The sequence below is a fragment of the Pipistrellus hanaki genome (assembly GCF_964339955.1).
Source record: "Pipistrellus hanaki genome assembly, chromosome: 1".
Classification (NCBI taxonomy): Eukaryota; Metazoa; Chordata; class Mammalia; order Chiroptera; family Vespertilionidae; genus Pipistrellus; species Pipistrellus hanaki.
Window position 1 is genome coordinate 41897193 of NC_140503.1, and position 21961 is coordinate 41919153.

The 21961-nt window shown below is 49.1% G+C and overlaps 2 protein-coding genes across 3 annotated transcripts in view; one reads left to right on the top strand and one right to left on the bottom strand.

Moving 5' to 3' along the window:
* Window positions 1-7262: 7262 nt before the first annotated feature.
* Window positions 7263-20814, top strand: LCTL (lactase like; the record flags this gene model as incomplete). Its single annotated transcript, XM_084888408.1, has 13 exons — window positions 7263-7407; window positions 7787-7950; window positions 8646-8733; window positions 8991-9100; window positions 10972-11100; window positions 11203-11298; window positions 12495-12549; window positions 12641-12802; window positions 16532-16806; window positions 17303-17429; window positions 17609-17808; window positions 18817-18880; window positions 20699-20814. Exons 1-13 carry the CDS (start codon window positions 7290-7292, stop codon window positions 20812-20814), a joined length of 1704 nt encoding a protein of 567 aa, XP_084744534.1. The 5' UTR covers window positions 7263-7289.
* The window catches only part of ZWILCH (zwilch kinetochore protein), a 29957-nt gene continuing 27207 nt past the window's right edge, over window positions 19212-21961 (bottom strand). The window contains exon 19 of one of the 2 annotated variants that reach the window (XM_084887142.1): window positions 19212-20950. The gene's annotated coding sequence lies outside the window, so the exon portion shown is untranslated. The remainder of the gene's footprint in view (window positions 20951-21961) is intronic. The other variant, XM_084887143.1, reaches the window with a different exon arrangement.

The following is a 21961-nucleotide window of genomic DNA, read 5'->3' on the forward strand; positions in this document are numbered from 1 at the left end:
GGGGCGCCTCGGGTCCAGCAGCAGTAAACTTGGGGGCTGGAGAGGTCCATTCACCCCGAAATGCGCCCTCAGCCACAGCCCTCAGCAGCGGCCTGCCCGTCCTCTGTGGAAGCGGAGGCCGGACCTGGCCCAGGAGGCTCCGCGGGTGCTCACGGGAGATGGGGGCGCGCGTGCGCGGAGCCTCCTGGCCCGGGCCCGCCGCGCAGTCCAGAGTGATTCCCTGTTGCGTGCGGATGGCCGAGGCCGCAAGCACAGAGGAGGGTGTGTGTTACACAGAGCGATGGCGGGCAGGTTATCCTAAGACGCCTCGGTGAGAGGCTGGCCATAGCGTCTCCCGGAAGGCCGCCTGGAGCTGGTTAGGGCGCCGTGCAGGGGCGAGGCCTCCAGCAATAGGAGCGGCTCCAGGGCCGCAGCGGGCGTTAGCAGGGCCGCTGGCTGCTGGCCGGCATGGCCGCAGGACAGGGCACTGGCGCCAGCGGTTTTCCGTGGCAGCAATGGCAGAGCCTCCGGTCGAAGCTTCTCCCGGGTTCTCCTCAGGTCTTTGATGCAAATTTTCCTTTAATTTCGGCTTTCCTCTTGTGGATGAATTGTTCTGTTTGAAAGTCAAGGTTGGTGCCACCTCCGAAACCGGTGTGGCTCAGTGGATAGAGCGTCGGTCTGCGGACTGAAAGGTCCCAGGTTCGATTCCGGACAAGGGCATGTACCTTGGTTGCGGGCACATCCCCAGTAGGGGGTGTGCAAGAGGCAGCTGGTCGATGTTTCTAACTCTCTATCCCTCTCTCTTCCTCTCTGTGAAAAAAAAAATCAATAAAATATATTTAAAAAAAAAAAAAAGTTGGTGCCACCTAAGTGAGTTCCTTTTGCAAGAAACGTGAGGACATCCTCCTACTTTGTTTTCACGACCTCAAGGGCTCGAGTCATTGTGCAAGTTTCCCTTTAAATTACGAAGGAAAAGCAGTGGTGACGAGTGGAGATGGGGGGTGCAAGGGGAGAGACAGGGGAAGGGAATGTAAGTCAGGACCCAGGAAATCACAGCAACTGAACTCAGACCAAAGAGCCTGGTGGGGTTGTGCTGTCCAACATGGCAGGCTGGTTCCAGACCAGCCACCATCATCATCTCCGTGCACAGGCGCCACCCTGAGGCCGTCCAAGGCCTTTGCTCAAACCATCCCCTCCCCAGCAAGGCCCCTGCTGAGTGGGTTTTTCAGTTTGGAATGGATGGTGTCTCTGCCAATGCCAGTGTCTGGACTGAGAAAAGAATTCATGTGTGTGTACACTGCGTACTATACACACAGGTCCGTACTCTGTGCATAGGGTGTCAATTCATTCCAGATTTACTGGGACAGCTTCCATTTTCACATATTTGGGCACCACAAACATTGAAACATCCTGAAAATTCTAATATGATTATTTATGCAGCACTCCTTCAGTTTTGTTTAAAAAAAAAAAAAAAAGATTTGAGAACCAGCTTGCAGAGTTGTATATAGTTTAGAGGACTTAAAAATAACAGACATGGGAACTGGGGAGAAGAGAGAGTTAGATGACGCACAGAAATGCTTTTCTCAAGTCCCAAGTGCGTGCTGGAAGCAGGCTGCAACAGATCTCGGAACTTCCAAGCAGCCAGAGCTAAGAGGGAGATAAGACAGCGGGGATGCCTGCCCTGGAGACCTGCAGGAATTTCCCCCAAAAGTCCTCAGAAAGATGCAGCGTGACTCAGAGTTAGAAAGGAACAAATAAATGCATGTTCCATGTCTCACTAGTGGTTTGGTTACACAAATGACTGCATTTGTCTAAACTCACCGAAGAGTGCACTTAAGATTTGTGCATTTTACTCAGCAAACTTTACCTCAAAAAGAAAAGAATTATAAGCAAATATGCCTGCTGAAGTGTTTAGGGATACGGATATCACAGCTTACTTTGAAATGCATCAAAAAAAAGTCATGAGCCGAAACCGGTTTGGCTCAGTGGGTAGAGCATCTGCCTGTGGACTGAAGGGTCCCAGGTTCAATTCCAGTCATGGGCATGTACCTTGGTTGTGGGCACATCGCCAGTGGGGGGTGTGCAGGAGGCAGCTGATCGATGTTTCTCTCTCATCAATGTTTCTAGCTCTCTGTCCCTCTCTCCTCCTCTCTGTAAAAAAAATCAATAAAATATATATTTAAAAAAAAAAAAAGTCATGAATTGCCAGGTAGGAAGGAAGACTAGAGGGACTGACATGCAATGAAGCACATGTAGTAAAACAGTGGTGGGCATGAAGTGTGGGCTGTACAATTCTCTCAACTTTCTGTGTTTGAGTATTTTCTTTTTTTTTTTAAATATATTTTATTGAGTTTTTACAGAGAGGAAGGGAGAGGGATAGAGTGTTAGAAACATTGATGTGAGAGAAACATCGACCAGCTGCCTCCTGCACACCCCCTACTGGGAATGTACCCGCAACCAATGTACATGCCCTTGACCGGAATCGAACTTGGGACCCTTCAGTCCGTAGAGCCAAACCGGTTTTGGCATTGAGTATTTTCTTAATAAAAGGTTGGAGGCTCTAAGAAATGAAGCAGACTCCTAGTGGTGATTGTGGGATAGGTGGAGGTCGGGGAGAGCATAGAGGAGGGTAAATGGTGATGAGGAAAAACTGAAGGGGACTTTGGAAGTTACCATCAACACCTCAACACCTGAGTTTTGTTCCCAGAGACAGAGCCAGCTGAGCCCTGGGCACGGGGGCCGTGGGCACAGCTGGGGCTCTCGGGTGCAGAGCTCTGGCCTCAGCAGGGACAGAGAGGCCTGGCTCCTGCACAGCCCGCCGCATGGCGGGATTCTGTCATCTCCCAGACAGCGCACTCCGGTCATGGAAACTTCTTGTCAGGCGTCAAGGAGCAGCTCCCCTTGGAGGCCTGTGCCTCGCCAGAGCGCCCTTATAAAGGGCGGAGTTGGATTTTAGCCTTGACAGTAGGGTGGCGTAGACGATGGGGCTTGTCTCTCTGCTCGCACTGCGTTAGGTATTTACATGTCATTTAATGTTTAAGTGACCCTAGGACACAGGTACCATTGTCATTCCCATTTATATGTGAAAAAGGACTTAGGAAAAGTTCAGTAACTTGGATATAACACTCAGCTGGCAAGTGCTGAGCTGGGATTCAAAGTTCTATTTGACTCCAGAGGCTTCCATCTGCCCTCTTCTGCTCCACAAGCTGCTGCCCACCCCTTCCCCTTTCTTTCCTATCTTCGCCCCCACCCCCACCCCCAGCGGCCTGCCGCAGATTTGTCTCTGCTCTGGCCTCAGCAGGAAAGGCAGCGTGCTCCTTATAAACCAAACACCCCTCCTGCCCATGAACCTTTGTTCCCCAGGAAGCTGCCCTGACCAGCTTTCCTGCAACCACAAAGTCAAAACCTAGACATTTGAAAATAGCCTGTCCCCTCTTTAATGGAATCCCAGAGCTGAGGAAGACTTCAGCTGACAGCCAGGCTCCTTCGTTTTTGCAGAGGAGACACAGGAAGCCCAGAGGGGGGCAGTGGTGGGCCTGATGTCACACAGCATGCCAGGACTGAGCTTTGTCTCCTGGCTTTTGTCCCCTTAGCTCTGGGCTGGTCAGGGCTGAGTTGAGCTGCAGGGCTGTTAGGGGGTGGGGGAGGCGCTTAGGGTGAAGGGAGGTAGTAGATGGGGCCTAGAAACCCCCCTGGAAAGAGCAAGACTAGCTCCTAGGGCCAGGGAAGAGCATTACTGGCTCCACAGTGTCGGCCAGGAGGTCCCTGAAAGAGCAACTTTTTTTTTTTAAAATATATTTTTATTGATTTTTTTACAGAGAGGAAGGGAGAGAGATAGAGAGCTAGAAACGTCAATGAGAGAGAAATACCGACCAGCTGCCTCTTGCACACCCCCTACCGGGGATGTGCTCGTAACCAACATACATGCCCCTGACTGGAATCGAACCCGGGACCTTTCAGTCCGCAGACCGACGCTCTGTCCACTGAGCCAAACTGGTTTCGGCTGAAAGAGCAACTTTCATTTTATAGATGGGAATAGATGGGAGATTCCATTCCAGAGAGGAAGTGCCTGTCCTTGGATCCTACAGTCCCTTCCTGGCCACATGGAAGTAGGAATTCATTTTCCTGAATCCCCAGTGTCCTTCCCACTTTGCCCCTAGATTCCCTCGGAGGGATCCTGAGGCACAGAGCATGTTCGGGTGGCGCGGTGAGTCCCTGACCTGCACCTCCCCTGTGTCCACACTTGCATGCCTGGGACCCATTAGTGCTCCCCGGGACCCAAGACCAGACCTTTGGCTCTTACCAGATCCTTCAGAAAACTCACAGGTCTGGGCCCCACAGGGACTGTTGGCAGAAGGGCCCGCAGTTCTGCAGCTCCTGGCAGGGAGGGAAGAGGAAGAAGTTACAGGGGCTCAAGAGCGCCCCCTCCAGCAACACACTTGCTCCTCAGCCAGGCCTGGCCCAGGGACATCAGACCCCACCCAAGAGAGGAGGCCTGCCCTGCTTGCTCAGGCCTCAGGGCCCAAGCAGCCCCCAGAATGTGTATCCGTGGGGGAGGGAGTCTAGGGGGAGTCACCCAACTGTGAGGTCCACGTCCTTCCAGCCAGAGCCAGGCTCAGAGTCATGGAAGAACAGGATCAGACAGTGGAGGCTGAGTCCACAGACAGCCCCGGCCATGCCAGGCCAACCAGCAGACCCTCCAACACAAACACTGGGCCCCCGGCTCTGGCTCTGCGAGAAGGGGGCATTTTTCAGAGGTGACATCAGCTCTTAAAGTTTTATGTTTCCTGCCTGCTCAGCCCAGAGCGCAGTCCCCAGAGCCCGGGAGCCTGGCACGGCAGGCAGCAGCTCCATAGCAAACAGCACATCCCTGGCCCCGGGCACCTGAGCAGCCCCACGGCCAGGACAGCCTGTCCCCCAGCCTGCGCCCCGAGGACACAGCCTGCCTCCCAGGACAGACGCCAGAGAGGTCTCCCAGGTCGCAGGCACGCCCTGGGGTCTTTGCTCATGCTCTCTGTCACCTACTCTGCCCTCTAGCAAAAGCCCCCCATCCTTCTGGTAGCAGGTCCGGTGTTCCCTCCCCTGCGAAGCCAGCCCCCCACCTCCCAGCCCCCACAGCGTCCTGTCTGTCCTCCCATCAGAGGCCTGATCACTCTGAACCATGTTTACAACCACCGCCCTTACTCTCTACCCCCGCCCCTCCCCAGCAGACCAGAGCCCCTGAGGGCACAGGCCTCGCCATTTCGCTCTGGTCTGGGGCCTCTCTTAGCATTTGGTGGGGACTCGGGAAGTGAGAGAGAAAGGATGGAGGTGGTGGGGTTACTCAGCAGCCCCCATCCCGTCATTGCATGTTTGCTGAGGGGCCAGCCCTGGCATCCACTCCGAGAAGCTGTTTCCGCCCCATGACTATGCCCGGGGCGCCTCAGGGTCCGGGAGGAGAAAGCCTCCATCCCCTTTGGCAGTGGAAGCCCAAGGGAGCCCGCTCCAGCCCTAGCTGGGCCCCTGGGGTGGGGGTGGGGAGAAGAGGGGGTGGGGGTTGTAAGTAGCCCCTGCCTGTGTCCAGGCACCTGTCCCCAGGCCTCCCTCAGCAAATCTCTGGAAAACTGCCAGGGCGGCAAGGCCTGGAGCTCAGGCGGGAAGTGGTGGAGGAGTTCAGAATGGGTCCAGTGTGGTACCAGCCTCAGAGCGGAGTCACCTCCAGACCAGCGTCAGGCAACTATCCTGCCCTTGCCGGGGGCCAGGAAATCCATACCCTCCCCCTCACCCGCCTCCGGGTCAAGGCTGAGGCTGCTGCTGTTTGCCGGGGTGCTGGGAGGATGAAATGACCACCATGTGAAGAGACCTGGGCTGCAGGAAGCACCCAGGAAGTGTTTCCAGAATAATTATTGTGTTATTTAGATTGCACTCACATGACTGAGCATCAAGTAAGTGCTGGCGCTGGGAATGCTGGGTGAGCAAGGCCAGCATGCCCTCAGCTCCCAGCAGGCTGCAAGGGGCAGGGGCACAGGTACACACACAGCAGACATGGAAGTGCAGGGCTGGAGGTAAACCCTCAGCACCTACCTGACCTGGGGGAGGGGGGAGGGGTCAGGGAAGGCTTCCTGGGGGAGGAGGTGCTGCTGCCCATAGAGGAGCTGAAGGATGAGTAGGAAGAAATGAGTCAACTGTAAAGAGGAAAAGCCCTCCCAGCTGGGAGAGCCACCGTGAGCGTTTGGCTAAAGGCAAGAAGAATGTGGGCTGAGTGAGGTGAAGGGAGCAGGCAGGCCCGGTAAATGAGCGAGCGAAGTAATAAATGTCCAAAGAGAGGAAGGCAAGCTGGAAAAACCAACTTTACCTTCAACAGTGAGCTCTCTCTGGTGGCAGGGAAGGGTAGACACAGGGACATATGCCCCCCCACACAGATTCCCACTCGATACCTCCGCCTTAAGCTTAGCAGGCTAACGTGTGGCACATCAGGCTCAGAAAGGGTCAGTGGGACCGGGTCACTGTCCCTCTGCCCTGGCAGGGGGCCGCCTGGATTCCCCTGGACCCAGGGCCAAGCTGCCCAGCTGCTGACTCAGGCCGCACTGGCCAGCTCAGCATTCCTGCCCGCCCCGCTGAATGGGGTTATTGAAGCTCTTTGTACGGGGACAGGCCGCTGACCACGCCCCCAACCAGAGCCTTCGGCAGGGCTGTGGGCTCTGCTGTGAGGGGCCAGTCTGAGAGCCCTGTGGCCACCAGGTGCTGCTCTGGTAAGCTGGCCAGGCATCAGAGAGGGGGTCCCAGTGGGAGGGAATTGCCCTGACCCTCAGAACGGAAGGTCCCACGGAGGTGACCCTGCTCAAGATCCCCGGCTTGAGAAGGGCGGGGGTGGGGGTGGGGGTGGGGGGGTCCATCCCTCTGTGTGCACAGTGTGCAGTTGGGGGTGATGCAGTGGCTCTCTGGTTGTGCTGCCTGCCCCATCACATTTCTCTAAAGAAAGATGGTTTCCCCTTAGCCCCGGTCTCTCACAGGGTGTGGGCTGGGCCCCCCCTATCACGCAGGGAGTGGGGCTCATTGGGGGCCTTCCCCATCCGAGCCAGAGCTCCCCGAGCCCAGCATCCATCTCCTCCTGAGTGCTTCGCACCTTCAGGAATTACAGCTGGTGGCCAGCCTCAGCCTCCGCTGCTGGGCCCCAGCTGAGCCGGCGCTGCTCTGGATAAAGCGCCCTCCCTCACAGCCTCCTCCCCTCCTGGCCTTTGCCCCACGCTGGGGCCTGGCCCCCATCCCTGGCTGTGTGGGCCTACACCTGCCAGGTGTGCTTTTCCAGGAATGGGGGAGGGCCGGGAGCCATGAAGCCAGTGCCATCTGTCACCCTTTGGTGGGTGCCGCTTCTGGTGTCCGGGCTGGGGGCCACCAGGAAGGGATCCCCGGAAGAGGCCTCCTTCTACTACGGAACCTTCCCCCCTGGTATGTCTATCCCTCTGCTGGTCTGTCTGTCTGTCTGTCTGTCTGTCGGCTTGTCCACCTTGGCTGGCTTGCCAAAGGGTTTGGTGTTTTAGCTTCCTGACAAGTAGAATGTGGAAAATAACTCCATGCAGTGTCCTCAAGTAAAAGAAGTTCCTAACTGATTTGTTTAGAGTGACTATGCAGACAGCATGCTATGAGAGCTAACATTGTGCAAGGAAGTGTTTAATGCATTCGGTCTCCCCCCACCTACCACCCACCCACCCACTCCCTCTCCTAGAGAGGGGGAGGGGCGGCCCTGCAGCTGGGAGCACAACCCCTTGTCCCAAGCTGGACAGGGAGTGGGAGCCCCCTGAGCCCGGCCTGGGGTCTCTACTTGCAGGCTTCTCCTGGGGTGTGGGCAGCTCCGCCTTCCAGACGGAGGGCGCCTGGGACCAGGCTGGGAAGGGGCCCAGCATCTGGGATGCCTTCACGCACAGCGGGAAGGGGAAGGTGCTCGGGCAGGAGACAGCAGATGCGGCCTGTAATGGCTACTACAGGGTCCAGGTGAGGGAAGGGTGTGTGTGTGTGTGTGTGTGTGTGTGTGTGTGTGTGCCAGAGCACACAGCTAGCTGAGAGGTGGGAAGGGATGTACTGAAGGAGCCCAGGTGACAATACAACCCGGTGCTCTGCTAAACACTCCCACCAAGGGGGATGGGGCGAGTGGGGACTGGGGACTGGGTGTGTGGGCAGGATGAGGAAGGCACATGTAGGAGGAAAGGAAAGCAGGGCCCCACCTGAGTCAGGGCCTCGGTGTGGTAGCTGAGTGAGGGGGAGCCGAAGGGCAGATGTGATGGCCCAGGGCCCACAGGCCACAGTGGCCTGAATCCCTGATCCCTGCATGAGCATCAGCCCCTGTGGAGGGAGCGGGACCAGCTCATCCTCAATCCCTCTGCTCAGCACCCACTCCTCTTCTCTGGATTGACTTTTGGGGGGGAACCCATCCCCCCAGTTCATTAGGAAAACCCTATGGCCCTCTAAAGTGCCCCATACCCTGCCATTTATTTGACTCCATCCCCAGGAGGAAGCAGGGGCAGGTGGCAGGTACCACACCTATGGTATGGATAAGGAAGCAGCTGCTTCCTCACCCACCAGGAGTCTGGACAGAGAAAGCCTTGGCCTGAGGCCCCTCAGGGTGGCCCCTACCTGCCCACCCCAGGGCCCCAGGCCACCCTGCCCTGCCTCCCGCCCTGTCTGCACAGGAGGACGTCATGCTGCTGAGGGAGCTGCACGTGAACCACTACCGGTTCTCCCTGTCTTGGCCCAGGCTCCTGCCCACCGGTGTCCGAGGTAAGCTGGGCAGCGCCTTCCCGGCCCAGGCGTGGCCCCTTAGGCCGTGGAGAGGGGGGTCTGGGGAGGGAGACCACGGACACGGTGTCTCCTGGCAGCAGCTCTCACAGCTGCAGGTAGCTGGGCTCCCAGGAGTCTAACCCCTTTGAGGTTCCAGTGCTGGTGGCCTGCGGTGCCTTCGGCCCTACGAATGCTGCACTTCAGAAGGCCAAGGCCACGGTCCTTTCTTGTGAAGCCCCCTTTTGTCTCCCCTCCAGCTGACCGGGTGAACGAGAAGGGAATCAAATTCTACAGCGACCTCATCGATGCCCTTCTGAAGGGCAACATCGCCCCGGTCGTGACCCTGCACCACTGGGACCTCCCGCAGGTGAGGGCTGCGCAGGCCCAGAGGCAGCTCAGCGCGGCAGCAGGGAGCCTGATCTGGGACCCAGGGAGGCAAGGCGGGGGCACAGCCTGGGGCTCAGACAGAAAGATGGGAAGGAGAGAAGAAATCTCTCTGACGCGCCGTGGCTGGGAGGTCGCTGGCTTCACCGATGTTTGTAGTAAGTGATTAACTGTGGGTTTTGAGGTTTTCCAGAACATTGGTCCTGAAAACAACAAATCAAACTATAAAGGGAAAAAACATCTTTTTGAGTAAGATCTGATGACATGCGGTAATGAACAAGTTTGTTTAGCCTTTTTCCCCGGTTTGTTTGAGCCAGCGCCATATGTGCTCACATATGAAGCCCCAACCGAGTCTGAACACGCTTACAAACATCACTGTTAGACATCACTGTTCACTCAACAGGGCCACCCAGAGATGACAGCCCAGCCAGGGGAGGGGCCATGTATGTGACCCTGTGACACAGGGTGGTGGGAAGTCGGAGGATAGAGAGAGACATGGCCTCAGGGAGGTGCTGGGGGAAGGAGGAGTGTGATCAGTGCTTTGCAAAGCTGGGGCATGAAGTGGGTGGGAGGAGGGGTGTTCTGGCTAGAGGGGCCCAGCAAGGAGCTGGGAGGAGCAGCTGGGCAAGTGACGGGTTAGAGTTTGGGGAGCAGGCTGGAGGGGGCAGGATAGAGATGGGAGGGGCAACTTGCAAGGCCCCAGCTGCCGAGCGGAGGCGACTGGGTTGGTTCCGTGGGAGGGGAAGTCTCTAAGCTGGGCTGGGCGCAGAGAGCGGCCTTTAGGCAGATGAGCTAGAAACCATCCCCAGCCCCGTCCTTGGTTGGTTACCTACCCGTTAGCATCACCTCACCCCACCAGGGAGAGCTGCTAGGCGGCACTGATGGCAGGCCGGACGCTGGGACAGCCTGCCCTCCCGCAGACCCTCTGGCGGGGAGAGAGCCCTTGGCTGAAGGAAGCGGAGCCCTCTCGCATAACAGGCTCCTCTGAGGTTCTGACCGCGCACGGCCCTCAGAATCCCAAGCAGAGCTTTCATGCCCAGAACCTATTTCTTCAGAATTTTTTTTAATATATTTTTTATTGATTTTTTACAGAAAGAAAGGGAGAGAGATAGAGAGCTAGAAACGTCGATGAGAGAGAAACATCAACCAGCTGCCTCTTGCACACCTCCTACCGGGGATGTGCCCACAACCAAGGTACATGCCCTTGACCGGAATCGAACCCGGGACCTTTCAGTCCGCAGGCCGACGCTCTATCCACTGAGCCAAACCGGTTTCGGCTGTTTCTTCAGAATTTGTGTTTAAGATTATTTCCCCATGACCAGACTTCTTTTCCTTTGGCAAATTTTCTTAAATATTCACTCTATCAAGTTCCTTTGAAGCATGAATCTCAAACCTTCCCTGCTCCCAAGGTACGTAACACAGTTCATCTCCACATCTACGTTTCATGGCCCATCACTGCTATCATCTTCAAGTCTTTTTTTTTTTTTTTTTAATACATTTTATTGATTTTTTTACAGAGAGGAAAGGAGAGGGAGGGTTAGAAACATCAATCAGCTGCCTCCTGCACACCCCTTACTGGGGATGTGCCCGAAACCAAATTACACGCCTCTGACTGGAATCAAACCTGGGACCCCTGAGTCTGCAGGCAGATGCTCTATCCACTGAGCCAAACTGGTTAGGGCCATCTTCAAGTCTTAAATGCTCAACACCCTGCATCGTTGCTGCCCTCTCCTCCGAACATCCCCTGTAGCTGCAATTGCTGCTTCTCCCACACACTTGGCCAATCAGCTCCAAGTCTTTTCTGAAGACAGACCTTTGGGGCACCGGCTCCTCTCTGCACCCCTCTGTTCGCAGCTGCTCCAGGTCAAGTACGGCGGGTGGCAGAACGCGAGCATGACCAGCTACTTCAGCGATTACGCCAACCTGTGCTTCGAGGCCTTCGGGGACCGGGTGAAGCACTGGGTCACGTTCAGTGATCCGCGGGTAAGCAGGGCCCCTCTCCCGGTGAGAAGACCCACCTCCCGGGCCAGAGCGCTCCCTGCCACTCTCACAGGCCCCTCCGGTCCCCCCTTGCCCTCCCTGTAGACAATGGCAGAAAAGGGCTATGAGACGGGCCACCACGCACCAGGCCTGAAGCTCCACGGCACAGGCTTGTACAAGGCGGCGCACCACATCATTAAGGTGAGGCGGGTCTTTCTGGGAAGGAAGTCTGGGTTCAGGGTGGGGGGACAAGCCCCAGGGTCAGCTCTGCACGCCCCGGGGTCCGAGCCTGAGCTCAGTTTTCTGTGGCCCCACCTCGGAGCCAGCATCTTCCATAGCACTTTCTCACCGTCCACTTTCCTTCCGTGAGGACTGACCGGGGTGTCCTGTCATCCAGTGCTCTGCGGGACACTGAGGCTGGGATGGTGGGTACTGGCTGCTCGCTAGGGCTTACAATCCAGCCAAGGGATGGAGTGCGTGCCTGGGAACATTTGTCCCCTGTAGGTCTAAACTGTCTTGTGTGGGGTGATGACAGGAGTGGGGGAATGACAGTGAACGAGAAGCTAAAAACTTCAATGAGTGAGCAGAAGTGCCTGGAGGACAGTTGGTGAAGGACACTAGTAAGTTAAGAGTACTCCCCTGATGGCATGGATTTCAAAAAGCCTAGGCTTTTGTTTTTTTCTTAAATATATATTTACTGATTCCAGAGAGGAAGGGAGAGGGAGATATAGAAAAATCAATGATGGGAGAGGATCATCAATCAGCTGCCTCTTGCATGCCCCCCACTGGAGGTCCAGCCTACAACCTGGGCATATGCCCCAACCCGGAATCGAACCATGACCTCCTGGTTCATAGGTCAACGCTCAACCACTGAGCCAGCCCGGCCTGGCAAGACCTAGGGTTTTTGAAGGAGGAAGGAGAGATGGCTTAGAAAGCAGCAATAAAGAGCAACTGTGAACATTGAAAGGGCAGAGCTCTGGAGACATCAGTGGGTCCCTGGGAGAGAGAGTATAGTCAGGAGGTAGGCTGGCACAAATTTATTCCCATTTCTCAAGATTGTTCCAGGTGGTATTTTCTTAGTTTCCTGGGCTTGGTATGAGAAAAATACTGCCTTTTACCCCAGCGGACAACCTGGAACATGAGAAGCCTTAGCAAAAACCTTAGAAATAAAGACACATAGTGGTGGTTTATGTGTTTATGCCAGATTTAGACCAAGTTTCCTGTATCGCACAAAGAAAGTGCCTCTGGAGGGCAGAGGATGGGAGACTATGGGTTGGGATCACCAAGGCTAGACTCATGAAAATGATGGACTCCACCTGGATCGCCAGAGTTCGGAAGGAAAGGGAGGATAGAAATGGATGGGTCAGACCCCTCTGATGAAGTCCTTCCTCCTTTAGGCCCATGCCCAAGCCTGGCATTTGTACAACCGCACATGGCGCAGCCGGCAGCAAGGTGAGCTGCACCGCCACGCGTGCCGAGAGCCAAGTGCCCGGAGAGGTGCTGGTCATTCCTGACTGCCACCCCTTCTCTCTTTTCCTTTAAGGGCTGGTGGGGATTTCATTAAACTGCGACTGGGGGGAACCAATGGACCCCGATAACCCCAAGGACATAGAAGCTGCCGAGAGATATCTCCAGTTCTGCCTGGGCTGGTTTGCCAACCCCATTTATTCTGGTGACTACCCCCAAGTCATGAAGGAGCGTATCGGTGAGCCAAGACCCATTTTAAAACTGCAGATGTCACAGCGGCGGTACTGAGCTCAGGCGAAATGAGCAAAAGGCAGGGAGGGGGGGGGGAGCACCCTGGGCTTGGGTGAGGCCTTCAAGAAATGAGAATTGGTTATTAGAATTACAGCAGCATGTGTGTGTGTATGGGAGGAGGCACCCAAACAAATCCCAAGAAGTTCAGAACCCAGGAGGAAAATGTAGCAGTTCTCCAGGCTGCTCTCTTTTCTGTCCTGCTGTCCTGCCTTTTCCTCCCCATTACACTCCGTTTTAACTGCAGTGAAGTAGAAGAGAGAAATCAAAGACACAGTCATGGGCGGTGTCAGTTCTATTGCCAGTTCTGTCACTTGAGAAATACTTTCCAAGCTCTGGTTTCCAGTGTCAGAGAGAATAAAGATAGGAACAGCGCACAGGGCCTTATCAGTTTGGATGCTTTTAGGTGCCACATAACAGAAAACTCCAACTAAAGTCACTCTGGAAGTGGGGGATTTATCATCGCCTGAGGCTAGAGAAGGATGACCCAGGGCGAGGCTAAGCCAGCCCTCGGGACGTCTCTGAGGATGCAGCTCATTCCACCTTTCCCCTCGGCGCCACCTACTACTCCCTGAGCCACAGACGAGAGCTCCTGGCATCACATCTCTACCCGTCAACAAGCAGGGGCAGAAAAAAGGAAATAGCTCTGTCATATCTGTTTTAAGAACAAGAATCTTCCCAGGAAACAGCTTTCACCCAAAGCTGCCCTCACTTCATGCCTTAAAGTGCCCTAGGCCACCAGAGGTAGGAACTCAGAGACTGAGGAGGGACCGTAAAGGACATGGCGCCTGGGGAGAGGGCAAGGAAGACAGGCCTGGGACTCCAGGGCAGGCACCCGCAGCCTCTGGCCATAGGATTGTAAAAGTATTATCTCTGTGCTTTAGAGGTATCAGCCCACACTCCACTACAAAAAAAGAGACAAGGATGGCATTGAAACAGGTTACAATCTCTCGTAACAAGGCTATCCTGGATGTTTGAGAACTGCCAACATGTCAAAACGTTCCCTTTCTAAAGCCCCTTTCATAAGGCTCATCTGATTCCAACTCTGCCACTAACCAGCAACTGGACAAGGTGCTTTGCTTCTTTGGGTGTCAGTTTTATCATGAAATGAAGGATCAGCAAAATAGTCTCTAAAAGTCTCTTGGTGATAACAATCTTGTGACACACCTACACACACACACACACACACACACACACACACACACACATGCAAAAGCTTGGGAATGATCCCGTCAAGATGCACAAGAAGCCAAAACCAGTTTGGCTCAGTGGATAGAGCATCGGCCTATGGACTGAAAGGTCCCGGGTTCGATTCCAGTCAAGGGCATATACCTTGGTTGTGGGCACATCCCCAGTGGGGGGGGGTGCAAGAGGCAGCTGATCGATGATTCTCTCTCATCAATGTTTCTAACTTTCTATCCCTCTCTCTTCCTCTCTGTAAAAAATCAATGAAATATATTAAAAAAAAAAAAAAAGATGCACAAGGAAAAAGCACTCATGACCACAGTGCCCATGTTCCTGCGGCACATCCACATCCACAGCCACTCACTCTCTCGTGACCCCGAGGGCATTGCAGGAGCCACACAGGATTGCGCCGAAAGCCAAATTGGTTATTTGTCATAGAGCAGCTTTCTTGGGCTTAAGGCCAAACATCCCAGACCCTACCAACTCCATCTTTGTGATAGGTAGAACTGGGCTGAAGTTTTCTGTGGAAGGAAGGGTCCTCTAAGCATTTTCTTTAGTAGTGAAAGCATCTGCTTGAAATCTTATTCACAAATTACTTCCAGGCTTCTCAAACACCTTTTTATTCACACTAAACATATGAACAAAGTAATTCTATACCAGTGCTGACCAATAGAACTTTTGGTGATGACAGAAATGTTATGAATAATGTATATATATTTACACACAGATATATGATATATAGATACACATTACACTCACACACACGCACACACACACACACATATAATGTATATCTATGCTATCCAATGACAGCCTATAGCCATTTGTCCACTAAAATTAGAAGTTCAGTCCTTCAGCGTGACTGAATTAAAGATGCAGTCACAACCTGGCCAGTGTTGCTCAGTAGCATCGGCCTGTGAACCAAAGGGTTGCAGATTCAATTCCCAGTCAAGGGCATGTACTTGGGTTACAGGTTCAATTCCAGCCCCAGTCAGGGTGCAGGGGGGAGGCAACCAATCCATGTGTCTCTCTCACATGGATGTTTCTTTCTCTCTCTCCCCCCCTCTCCCTCCCTTCCCCCCTCCTCCCTCCCTCCCTCTCTCTCTCTCTCTCTCTCTCTCTCTCTCTCTCTCTCTCTCTCTCTCTCCTCTCTTTTAAAAATATATTTTAATTGATTTTTTACAGAGAGGGAGGGTTAGAAACAAATGGATCAGCTGCCTCCCGCATACCTCCCACTGGGGATGTGCCTGCAACCAAGGTACATGCCCTTGACCGGAATTGAACCTGGACCTTTCAGTCCACAGGCCAACACTCTATCCACTGAGCCAAACCGGTCAGGGCCTACTCTCTCTTAAAAAGAAAAAAAAAAATCAATGTATGTGTCCTGTCCAGATATCGAACCCACAACCTTGGCATATAGGGACAACGTTCTAACCAACTGGGCTACCAGGCCAGGGTGTTTCAAATTTTTCTAAGAACAAGATAGTACAAAGTGAAAAGTTAAGCTTCTGTCGCTCCCCCTCGCCACCACTCCCATCCTCCCCAGAAGGAAGCACACTTCCAGGCATGGATTGTACATGTGTGAGCAAACACTACTGCTAGATGGTACTTGCTATCATAGGCAATGTCTACATCTTTGTTTCATTTAAACATGTATATGAACATTCTTTCCATATTGGTATACAAAGTACTGCCTCATTCATTCTAATGGCTGCAGCTGTACTGATACCCCACCGTTTATTTAACCATTCTCTCCTGATAGACATTTAGATTGTTTTAAACCTTTTGCTACTCAATCACAATGAAGATCCATGTACATATATCTTTTTACAAGTGTGAATAAAATGTAGGATAAACAGATTTATAATTGATCAGTGAAAGGACATAAACCTTTAAAATTATGAAAGCTATGACAAAATTTCCAGCCCTGGCCAGGTAGCTCAGTTGATTAGAACAATGTCCTGATATGCCAAGGTTGTGGGTTCCATTCCCAGTCAGGACATATATAAGAGACCAAAATGCATAAATAAGTGGAACAACAAACCAATGTATCTCTTTCTCTCAAAAAAAAAAAATCAATTACAAAAATTTCTAACATAGAGATGTACCAGCTTACCCAACAGCAATACCCCCAACTCCCACTGGCCTTCCTGTTCCCTTCCCAGGCGCAATTAAATTACCAATATTTGATGTAAGGCATAATATAGGAATCCAACACTACTATTTTCCAGATGGCTACACACTTGTCAACATAGCACTTACTGAATAACCTATGGAAGTATTACTTTTAAGCAATACAAACTTTTAAATTTTTTGGATCGTATCCAAATGTCAAAAATTCCAGTTTGAAAAGCTAAGATTACATTTTTCCACACAAATGAATCCCAAAGCCCAGGATCTGGATAAAAGGTTTTATGTCAGCATGCCAGTATCATTATGGTACAAAAAAAAAAAACGTTTGTGAGAATCATTGTTAATTTCTTTCTCTCAACAGGAAGGAAGAGTGCAGAGCAGGGCCTGGATGTGTCAAGGTTACCTGTGTTCTCACTCCAGGAAAAGGGCTACATTAAAGGCACATCGGATTTCTTAGGATTGGGTCACTTTACGACTCGGTACATCACAGAAAGGAACTACCCCTCCCGCCGGGGGCCCAGCTACCAGAACGATCGTGACTTAATGGAACTGGCTGACCCCAACTGGCCTGACCTGGGGTCTCAGGGGCTACGTTCTGTGCCGTGGGGATTAAGGAGGCTCCTCAACTTTGCTCAGGTGATTATAACGTTAAGCTATTTACTGGTAAAAGGCATTTTCGACCCGAATTCATGGTCTTAGACCTTAAGCACAGGTGCTTACATTTAAAATTAACAACACAAACCAAATGCAGTTACTCATACTTCAGAGGCTAATAATAATAGACCTTACAGACTCATGCCTACTATAAATAAGCATTTCAATGTATATAACTGTAGTGAAAAGTCTTATCCCACATTTAGTTATTTTGCTGCCCTTCTCACCTGCAATGGAATATGTGGAAAGAATAAGATGTGAATATATTCTTTCTACAATGATTTATCGAGAAACATATTCTTTCACATGAACTTGCCTCCTGCCTGCATTATAAATAAATGTGCGAACTGGCATTTACTAAACACACTTGAGTAAAATATGGCAGGCTTGAACATGTGTGTCAATAGGTACCTCACACTCAGAAACCCATCTGTAAGTTGGACTTTTAAAGATATTTGTTACTATGACTCACTTTCAGACTCAATATGGTGATCCTCCCATATATGTGATGGAAAATGGAGCATCGCAAAAATTACACAGTACTCCATTATGTGACAAGTGGAGGATTAAATACCTTAAAGGATATATAAATGAAATGTTAAAAGGTGAGATACAAACCAAGACTGTCTTCACATATTTTTCTACTTAACTTGAACAAAATTTGATAATACACATGATTGACTAAAATTTGTTTCTAAATCTCATAAGTGAAAAGATCAAAGATTATCTTCATATTACTTTTCCAAGTGTAATACATTAAATATGGAATAAAATGTCTTTGCAGCTATAAAAGATGGTGCTAACATAAAAGGGTATACTTCCTGGTCTCTGTTGGATCAGTTTGAATGGGAGAAAGGCTATTCAAATAGATATGGATTCTACTATGTCGAATTTAACAACAGAAATAAGCCTCGGTACCCAAAAGCTTCAGTTCAATATTACAAGAAGATTGTCACTGCCAATGGCTTTCCCAATCCGAGAGAGGTAGGACTAACCCACGTCACTCATTCTGGGTTTTAGAAGAACTGGGCAGCTGGGCACAGCTTGGCAAGCACGTCCCCCCTTTCCTCCATGAAAAAGAACAGGGGCGTGTGGGGCATGGCCTCTCGCCTCCGACCCTACCTCCCACAACCTCTTTGCTCATTTGCTTAGAACATACATTAAAATCAATCCTAACGTGCAGAACATTAAGGGCAGACTATGATAATGTAGGAGTCTTGTTTGCTTTAGGTTGTATTAGTCAATAAAGACTTTAAGTCAAATGTTCTTCTAAATGTTAATAAATATTGCGAATTCTTTAAGAGACATAAAAAAGTCAAGTAAGTCATATGTTCATTTCTTTTCCCACCAAATGGCAGTCATAGAGATGCACTGGTTCCAAAATGAGATTAAAAAGAATTAAATGTAATAATCCTTTAAAACATTTTCAATAACATATAATTTTTTCTATCAGCTCTTTATGTTGCTATATCTGACAGGGAATAGAAAACATAATTTAGAATGTCTTAATAAAAGTAATTTTTACAAATTTCACTTAGTTACTTTCTTTTAGGGTGACTTCAGGAAGATGTGGAAGCAGTGACGGATAGCTATCAGGCACTCTCTAGTTTTGCATCACTAGGAAAGCACTAGATTATAAATTCCTTAAGAATAACGACTGCAGCCGAAACCGGTTTGGCTCAGTGGATAGAGCATCAGTCCGAGGACTGAAAGGTCCCAGGTTCCATTCCGGCCAAGGGCATGTACCTTGGTTACGGGCACATCCCCGGTAGGGAGTGTGCAGGAGGCAACTGGTTGATATTTCTCTTTCATCCATGTTTCTAGCTCTCTATCCCTCTCCCTTCCTCTCTGTAAAAAATAAAAAATAAGAAAAGAATGACGACTGCGTTTTGACCCCTCACAATGACACACATAGGTATTTAATTAATGTTAACTAACTTAATCTACAAGCAGACTAAAAATGACATTAATTACCAATTGGCTTTTTATTAGGTGGAAAGTTGGTACTTCAAAGCCTTGGAAACTTGCTCTATCAACAATCAAATGCTTGCTGCAGGTAAGTATATTTTAACTCTTTCCTTTGAGAATTAAACTACATAATTATATAGATAATGACATTGCCAAAATCTCAAAATGTGGACCTACCCTATGTCAATCTTCCAAACCACATAATTAAAAAATAATTTATTTTGAGACAATTACAAATGTCTATTTTATAAGCATCTAAAATCATATTTTAAAAACTTACCAGAAAGAGAAATCTATTCACTTTATTTTTCTTCTCCCTGAATCATATTGTAAACTTATAAATCTATAACTTTTGTTATAGTAAGCTTTGTGGAAAGAGGGGAAAATTCAACCATTAAACCAAATGAATTAAAGAAAAGTCAAAGAACACTATATATTTTATTCACTCATTCAGAAAGTACTCACTTTTAGGAAGGGGGTGTTTTAACCTCTGAGGATACAGCAATGAACAAAAAAAGGTCCCTGGCCTTATAAAAGGCTTTTTTTCTTTTTTGTCTTTATGTTTTTATTGACTTCATAGAGTGGAAGGGAGAGGGAGATAGAAACATCAATGAGAAAGAATCATTGATCAGCTGCCTCCTGCAAGCCTCCTACTGGGAAACGAGCCTGCAACCTAGGAATGTGCCCTCACAGGGAATTGAACTGTGACCTCTTGGTTCATGGGTTGACGCTCAACCACTGAACCACACTGGCAGGGCAGAAGGCATAATTTCTTATTTTAAAAGCTCAGAGAGGTAGAATAATAAGAAATGCCAACACATTTTTTTTTTCTTTGAATTTTGTCATCTCTTACAAGGGCAGAGAAATACACTTTCTGGGTTTTTTGGGGGGGAAAATATATTTTTTAATTAATTAATTTTTTTTTATTGATTTTAGAGACGAAGAAGAGAGAGAGATAAAAACATTAATGATGAGAGAAAATCATTGACTGGCTGCCTCCTGCACACCCCACCCTGGGGATTGAGCCACTCAGGCATATGCCCTCATCGGGAATTGAACCGTGACATCCTGGTTCATAGGTCAATGCTCAACCACTGATCCACACTAGCCAGGCTAAAGATGTGTTTTAATGAATACATCTTTAATGTGGTATCAGAGGTGGAAAGTGCTTGACAAAACCCTACCAATTCAGCTATTTTTGTAGGCCAATATACCATTGTGCCCATCCCCTTTCCCACATCTAAATAACCAGGCAATATTAAGGATGCATATTCCATTAAACTAAAATAAACTTTTATCATGTACAGACATGATAGAGAATTTGTTGCGCTTATAAGCTCTTTAAGAGCAGAGCCTGTGCCTTATTCACCTAGGTAACCAGGTGACTGCATAAAACCTAAAGGCAGGTATAATATCAATGTCCACTACTATATTCACATACATGAAATATGCTTAACATTTAACTCTTCAGAGTAACTATATTAACTATATCACAATAAAGAAACTCCTATACCTTTTAAGATATATGGTAACATCTTTGAAAGGCTGGAAATGTTTCCTAAGGATTTTTCTTTCACAAATTCCCCCAGTGAAAATTATAAAACCATGAGCTATAGCTGCTAATATTCTGAGATTAATTATGGTGAGCACAAGTACTAATACACATTTAAGACTTTATAACAATACCTATGGAAGAATAAAATTTAGGCATTCTTTATCCTGTTTTCTGAAATATTTTCCAAATACCTCACATAATCTTTTATAACATTTAATTCTTTAATAGCAAGTGAGAATAATTAGAAAGTGTGAAGCCATTTTCCAAGTTTTTCAAGTATAGATAAATTCAGGATGAAACTGTACTTGCTAAAATGATCACATTCCCATTTGTGGTGGTGTTCCATTGCAGAGCCTTTGCTAAGCCACATGCAGATGGTGACGGAGATCGTGGTACCCACAGTCTGCACCCTCTGTGTGCTAATCGCTGCAGTTCTCCTCATGTTCCTCCTGCGGAGTCAGAGCTGAGCCAGGGTTACTCGTTTTGCAGCTTCATCTTTCAGTAATCTTCCGGCTCTTCCTCCATTTTCTGCTTCAAAAATTTACATTATCTCTATTTCAGGCTCTGTAGTAATTTTTTTCTTTTTGCTTTTTTGGGCTTATGCTGAGATTTAAGAATTAAAAAAAAAAAAAAAAAAGCATTTAATAAATAAAAATCACCTGTCATCTTACCCTTCTCAAAATTAAAGTTAGTATTTTGCTGTTTAATATGCACCTATTTTGTTTTTCTTGGAACCTATTTTCATTTTGAAAAAAGAGATCACAGTGTACAAACTGTTTTATAACTTGATTTTATTTTTAAGCCTGTCCAGAAACATAACTTTAATGTAGAAATGAATGCCATCTAAGCACTGTCTTACACATAATGGATAGTCAATCATCTATAGGTAACAATCCTTTCAGTTTATAAATTCTATAAGCCGCAGGGGTCTTCAAACTACGGCCCGCGGGCCACATGCGGCCCGCAGAGGAGTCTGATCCGGCCCGCCAGGTTTTTTGGGCAGTGAGCGCAGCTGAGGTGTTACAGTAGGAATTAGTAGTTCATATAGTCCGGCCCTCCAGCTCTCTGAGGGACCGTGATCTGGCCCCCACTTTAAAAAGTTTGAGGACCCCTGCTATAAGGCAACCAGGGAAAGCTTAGGTGGGTACCAAGCAAATGAGCACATAAACTTTCCTAATTTTAATATCTCAAAGAAATATAATTAATTTATATATCTTTTCTTTAACTAGTTATTTTACTTTTTAAAATTAGGATTAATTTTATTCTTAACTATGCTAAAATTAATCTCCATTTATCTGAGGACAAAACATGGCTTAAAGAAGGCATAATATCAGGCATTTTACTAATTATCTGATTACTCATTATTTAATGTTGTTTCTGGAACACAAAAGATAGTAGGAATGCTAGTCCATTAATTCTTTTTTTTTCTTTTCAATTTATTGTTTAAGGTATAACAAATAGTAGTTCATATGTCTCCCTTTTTCCCTCCCATTGACCCCTGCCCCATAAATTCTTTTGGTTGGTTAATACTTTCTCAAATTAAACATTCAATTGGGCTGGGATAAAATTGCTTTTAACAATTTTTGTTTTCAATGTCAAACTGATGTATCTGTC